Below are 6961 nucleotides of genomic sequence, written 5' to 3'. Positions count from 1 at the left end.
CAATGACTTTGCAGTCTCGTTTTTGTAAGTCACTCATCCTGACTGTCTATGCAGTGAATTTGCAGTCTCGTTTTTTTTCTGATCGCTATGTGTCAAAATAATGTTGACATCTGTGTACATCAAACAGCCGTAGATGATAAGTTGAAGCACTTACCGGAAGGAGTTGTGGAGCAGGGAGAGCAGAGCGAGCGAGCCACACGCTCCATACGATATATCACTTACACAGCAGTATGCTGATTAGGTAGTGACGTGCGGTTTCCTCACGGGGTGTGTGAGCCGGCCGGCCGCACATATACAGCGTATAAGCACTGGGCAAGGCGCCTGACATCATCATTTCATCTCGACGAGATACAGTGGAAGGAAGCGACTGTCACTAAGCCTCTATCATACCAGTCAACGCAGCATGATCAGGGCATAAACCTAGACAATACCACCCGGAAAAGCAACCGATACCAGCACAGGGAGTATCGCAGACAAGTGTTGTTTGGTAGTCAACATCGGTGGACAGTCTAACACAAAGATAGGTCTCCTAAGTAGAAAGCAGTTCTGCTTTTTCAAGAGCCGAACTGCGTGCAAAGAGGAGCCAGCAGTCGCCATGGGGACTGTGTTGTCCATCTCGCCCAGGCCGCACAAAGATAACGGCAACTATGGAGACACTGCGTCGCTCAGCGTCAGCAATCTCAATATGCTGTACAACAGCAAGAATTCCTCCAACAACAACGCCAAGGAGAACCTACTGGCCGACACCACACGGCCCATGCGGAAACATTCCGCCATGTTCATCAGTGCGCTGGGCTGGAAGATGTTCAATGTCTCCAGCAAGAAAAGGACTGCAAGTACTGGTGTCTCGACCACGTCCTTTACCAATAACCAGTTTTACACTGGCATGGACAAAGCCAACAACAACCACGTCCTCAAACCAAAGAATCAGCTCGCCAATAACACTAACCAAACGCTGCAACGCCAGAGATCCGAAATTAACACCACACAGGGCCAGGACGGGGACTCCAGCATCAAGAAGTCCTTCTCCTGTTTCAATCTCAACTCCCACTGTCAGTCCAACTCCAACAATCAACACCAGAGCCAGAACATCAAGAACAACAACTCCTTCTGCGGTCTACGGAAGTCTTCCAGTGGCCAGTTGAAGGTGCCGGTTGTTCCCCCCAAGAAGGTGGTCCAGTCCTCCACCAGTGAACTCCTGAAATGCCTGGGGAACTTCCTCAGCAGGCGGTGTCCTCATCTCCGAAGCTTCGATGCCAACGATGCCATTGTCTGGTTACGGGCCGTCGACCGGTCGCTGCTGGTTCAAGGCTGGCAGGACATCAACTTTCTGAATCCAGCGAACGTGGTGTTCGTTTTCATGTTGGTGCGGGACCTTGTATCTATCCAGGAGATACAGAGCGAGTTAGAACTCCAGGCCACGGTACTTACTTGTCTCTACTTATCCTACAGCTACATGGGCAACGAGATCAGCTACCCACTCAAGCCCTTCCTTGTGGAAGAGGACAAGGATAATTTCTGGACAAGATGTCTAAAGATCATCAACAACTGCAGCTCCAAGATGCTGCGGATTAACAGAGACTCGAACTACTTCACCGATGTCTTGGGTGAACTTAAATCGTACGGCAAAAGCTAAAGGTACGGGTGTGTTGAGTTTGTAAAAAGGATAGAGTATTCATGTATACCTAATAATGTGAAGGTTTGTTCATCGTGTTTATGGGATTAATATAGTGCGGTGTTGTTCCAAAGATTATGACAAGACGTTTGTCTGTTTGTCAGCAACCGTGCACTGATCACGTATAAAAAAAGTCAGACTCAAAACATGTATGTACTTGTGTTACCTAGAAATAATTGTTCGCATCAGTACTTAAGACTGGAATAATTATATGTGAAGTACTTAAACTCGTCCTATTGATAACGATCTTACCTTCACAAAAATGTTGGAGTATTTTTATGCATGTACAAAATGTACGACAAGAGTTGTTCAACCATATGGTACACCTTTTTTTCATATAACTGTCAAATGATAAGCAACGACTTTATTTTGTGTGCCCTCAAAGAAAAAAAAGTTGGCAATTTGATCATGTATTGTTTTGATCGAAACTGTAAGCCACACTTGATGCGAGGTTTAGATTTTGCTATGTGCGATACCGACATTGTACATACATGTAGTGCCCTGCCAAGTCACATGCCTGCAAAACCAAGATACTGTTCATGCTATTTATGGGGGCCTCTCTACTTGCCCGTGCGTGTGTGAAATATCTGCACGTGAAGGATTTCAAGCAATTTGAGGCCCCTCGTAGCATTCAACATCATTCGTCTCATGTTGACACTTGGGGTTTTCGTTGTGTCAGCGACGCCCCGTATGTTTTGGGGAAGGACTAACAACATTGCTTATCAGTTGTCGTGTCTAATGAAAGTCAGATTTGATTTTTGGTATCTCACTGTACATAGATAGAGCGGACAATGTTGCAAAACAAACGGTCGGCTCTGGTTCCCATCATCCTAAGATCAAAGACGAAAAGGAAAATGTACTGATAGTGTTTCAACACAATTTCCTCCTGACGTATGTTAACATTTCGGTTTCATTTGCGCACGAAATTCTCTGCAAAATTAACCTCCACTTTTACATCGACCAAATTGTAACCCCCCCCCAACGGATAATTTCACCGTTTGTTTGCAAAATCTGTCTTAATTTATGACAACAAATATGTATTGTATCTTGTCTTATTCAACATAATGTACTGTTGTCCGGTAATCATGTAATTAATTAAATTCAAGTAGTTTTACTGAGTTCAATTCCATTCCACATCGATCACTTTAGACCACGATAAGATGCCATAGGAATTTTTTACTCCGTGAAGGTGTGTGCAGCTGTTTTCTTCACCGATTTCCAATATGGCTGACTACTTAGAGTCTTTCGCCGTCGCTGATTGGCCGACGCCAAGCGCGCACACGCTGCGGACGTGAGGCACTCTCATTATGGACTGAGATATTAATTATGTTGAGTATCGTCTGCGGCGCGCGGAGCCAGTATTAAAATACTATGACCGATGTAGAACCAGTCTGTCATGAACATTGTGTGTGATATTTATTTTTTCATACGATATATTACATGAAAAATTTGCTTTTATTGTGATCGATGATATAGTGTAAATGCAGCACTTTTATTTATTAGAGAAGAGACGGCACGAAGTTGTCGCGATAACTGTCATTTTTGCATTTCTCAATTCACACACGGTAAATAATGAGCACCTTATTTTATGTATGAAACAACTCTTCTGATAAATTGGCGATACCACTAGTTTAAGATGATAATAGATATGTTCATTGTTCATGCTCACATGGTGGAAAATATGGGAGGAACCCGTTCCGTTAATCCAAACTGGTGTTAATTTTCCACCGCGAAGCCCATCTTGGAGCGTCGTCATGACAACAGCTATTGACGGAGCTCCAATGCAGCTTCACTAGTGTGCGCGTTGTACGACTCTTTAAGTTAATTTCATCGCTGCTAATTTATCAAATTGTACCTGTGGGCGCTGTCATATATATTTTTAATGTTTTATTCGCGATAAAAAGGGCAAGTCGCCTCCCTCCTCATATTGCAAGGCCCATTGTATTTATTGAAACGGAGAACGGATGTGCACAACCATTATACATTAGAACTGAGAAGACAATGCCATCGGTTTTAACTTGTTATTGCAAGTTGGCAATATGTTAAGGCAACAAAGTGGACGATAGTTAATTTGAAAATGTAGAATGCATTATTATGCCCACTAGATGTCCTTAAAAAGTGTGTTAAGCGGACTAAGGGCACTTAAATCACTCAGCAAAATCTAGTCGGATACAATTACATTTGCAATTTGGAAGCTTCTAAAATACTTCACATTGTTCACCATGCATAATGTATCCACGCTAGACGTAAGCCATCTGTATTTATGAATAGTGTCACTGCATTTAAGGAATTAATTCTAAAAGTCAAAACACATTCTTAGCTTTCAGTTGAAATTTTTAAGTGTCGGAAAGACTTCAAAAGCCTAATCTATGAATAAAGAATTTTATCAAAGCGTTTCTATTGAAATGTTTCCTCTTCAAATTTTTCTTTTTGGGCCAGCAAAGTAACGCGTCTTGCAAACGTTCAATTTCTCATTCCAGCCATGTTGCATTATTAAAAGATTTGCCGTGCGAGTTCGAAGGGAAACATGTATTTGGATATTAAGTAAAACACGCGGTCACCTAAGAGTAAGCGCCCAACCTTCTGGTATAAGGACAAATGCTCCGTTGTAAGTTGAATGCAATATACGTGCTCTGTCGAAATTGGGAGAAACTTGTCAGCCAAACTAAAGGTTTGGCCCCATAATATCATCTCTATTGAGTATTTGGTAGAACAAGGAGACTTGGTTTGTAATCATTGCACTGATTTACGTATAAGAAGGGCGATCTTCCAAACAGATCATTTCACATCTTCAGTAAAAATTGATGTGTCTGATTTTGACAGAGTACGTCAGACAGGTATGCTGGAATCCGTTCGTAGCGTTTGCTCGCGTGGAGTGTCGATGACAAATCTGTGCCCGCGTTTCGACACGACCTGCTAAATATCTTGCGATTTCACCTGGGCGATGAGCGGCTGACGGCCGATGACGTCATTGCAAGGCCGCGGCCGGCTGACTGCTGCTTGCTGCTGACGAAACTCGGCAATGTAACTGTCGCGGGGAGAAATTGCCTCGGTTTTGAGAAGTACTCGAGTGAAATTTCATCATGGTTGTGTGTTTATCTTTTACAAATTGCCTCGGTTTTGAGAAGTATATTCGAGTGAAATGTCATCATGGTTGTGTGTTTATCCTTTGCATTTCTCCGTTTCAAAATCACGCCTGTATGACCTGGGTTGCTAGTTGCTAGTGTCATAAGTCAGTTATCATTGAATATCGTCGATCTACCTTGAAATTGTAATTATCTGCAATTTAGGCATCTCCTCGATTATTGTATTTCTTAATAAAGTATCTCCATGGTTCCTTGCAGTACTTAAATATTCATACTGTACTACTACTACCATCAGTCATAAGACAGTCACTATTACTCACCGATCGATCCATCATATGTTTGTACATATCGTCCGCCTTCATACTTACAAGTACCTTACGTTACACGTGCGAGAACAGTACTTGCAATGGATCAGTGTATAATAAGCCAATGTAATTATTACAATTTTACCACTAAATATAGTCACACCTATTATCTAAATGAACCAAAAAGTACATGAATGTATAAAGATGTGGTACTCAGCCAAATGACATCAACCATTTTCTTTCACATTATGAAGATTTGTTTGGGTCAATGTAAAGAACAGTTTTATATGATATTAACTTGACTTTATATATGTATATATTGTAAGTCATCGACAAGACACGATGTGTTGTGACGTTTGTTCTGTCATTGCTGCTGGAAGACCAGAAATTGATGATACGCCTATCCATGTTTATGAATGACATTATTTTCGTATGGGAATTTTTTTTTTTTTTCAATTTTGTCTTGAAACGCTGTCTTCTTAAAAGCAGACATCATGGAGAATTATCGAACAAAATATCTTGGCAACGTAATCGAGATGTGCTAGATTGTTCGAGAGAATTTCGTTGACAAAATTTAAGAAGTAAAGGTGTTGTATGGATGCTATGTAAAGTATCACATGATATCCTGATATGTCAACGTTTTGTTTTAATTGTCAATGATTCAATTTAAGGATGACTACGACAAAAATTCGTATGTTGTGCGCAATGGCGTCCATTTGAGGGAGTGTTCAATATTATTCATTAAACCCGAGGCGCTATATCCAACGAGCGCACCTCGTATGCCATGTTTTTTTGGCGGATCCGAAGGAGACTCATGCGCGCGGTAGCCTGGTCTTTGGCTTCGACCATCCATCCTTCGATGACTCATCGTGATTATAATAAAGGCACGGTGGGGAAAGGGTCTTACCAAGCTATGGCAATTACTCTGTTGTAGATGCGCTTGTTGACGCAACGGATGCAGCGCGAAGAGCGACCTTCAGGTTTTTTTTTCCAATATGATTAGAAAGAGTTGACAGCCTCGGAATTGATAACAGCGGACGAGTCTGGTAAAACAGAAATCATGGCGCCGAACAATATTATTATTCATTTTGAGAGGATTGATTTTATGTCGTTATAAAACAAAATCTCATTGTTTGATTGCTTGGAAAAATATCGCTGCTGGTCATTCAGTAAATTCTCATTAGCTTGAGGATATTATGTAAATGTATGAGGTAATTATATAACATTGTCTCAAATGTCTCTGTAGAAATTCACTTGTCGTGTCTCGACACTTGTGATGACTAGAAATTTAACTTTCATTTAGATGTCATTTGGCTGAATACCGTTTTAACTTTAAGCAAAATATTTGTAATTGTGTGTATCAAAACCAAAAGACGTATTGTAAATACAAAGATTTATTGTCAATGTTGAAGTATATATTATACGTGCTGTGATGTACATATTTTTTTGCAAAGATATTGTATTTGATTTGATGGAGTTTTCTTTTTTAATGATGTCTCCCACCTTGTGCATCAAACGCCAAGATGGCGGTGCAATGTTGTAGCCTCGTTCGGATACTATTAAATCATATATCACAAGGAAAAGAATAATCTTGTTTACCAAAGTGTTTCTACTTTATTTTGTGTTCATAGTTCTTGCTTGCATTATATTATTACTATCTATGTACCAAACAACCAGTCATAGGATATCCCTTTTGCCAAAGTTTCTTTGAATATAAAAATATTGTACAGAGTGTGCCAAAAAGGTGCAACATTCAGAAAAAAATAATTAAAACTGTGTAATGTTTTTTTCTTCAATGAAACTAATACATTAAAGCCTGACTATTTCTCAATCCACTCCTTTTTACCCCATTCCATTTGGGTCTCTAGATTCAAATACAATCGATTAAAGTGAAA

At 40.5% G+C, this 6961-nt stretch overlaps 1 protein-coding gene across 1 annotated transcript; it reads left to right on the top strand.

The window, feature by feature from the left end:
* The first annotated feature begins 287 nt into the window (after positions 1-287).
* On the top strand, positions 288-6655 carry LOC119719478 (cyclin-dependent kinase 5 activator 1-like). Its single transcript, XM_038188953.1, has one exon. It carries the CDS (start codon positions 596-598, stop codon positions 1634-1636), a length of 1041 nt encoding a protein of 346 aa, XP_038044881.1. The 5' UTR covers positions 288-595; the 3' UTR covers positions 1637-6655.
* Positions 6656-6961: the final 306 nt, after the last annotated feature.

Source organism: Patiria miniata, unplaced genomic scaffold, assembly GCF_015706575.1.
Source record: "Patiria miniata isolate m_02_andy unplaced genomic scaffold, ASM1570657v1 HiC_scaffold_8, whole genome shotgun sequence".
In the NCBI taxonomy this organism is placed as follows: Eukaryota; Metazoa; Echinodermata; class Asteroidea; order Valvatida; family Asterinidae; genus Patiria; species Patiria miniata.
The sequence above is the reverse complement of the archived record's forward strand: the minus strand, read 5'-3'. Positions and strand labels throughout refer to the sequence as shown.

Bases quoted from the DNA above. Each gene is read 5' to 3' on its own strand.
- LOC119719478 (XM_038188953.1), top strand. From the start codon at position 596: ATGGGGACTGTGTTGTCCATCTCGCCCAGGCCGCACAAAGATAACGGC.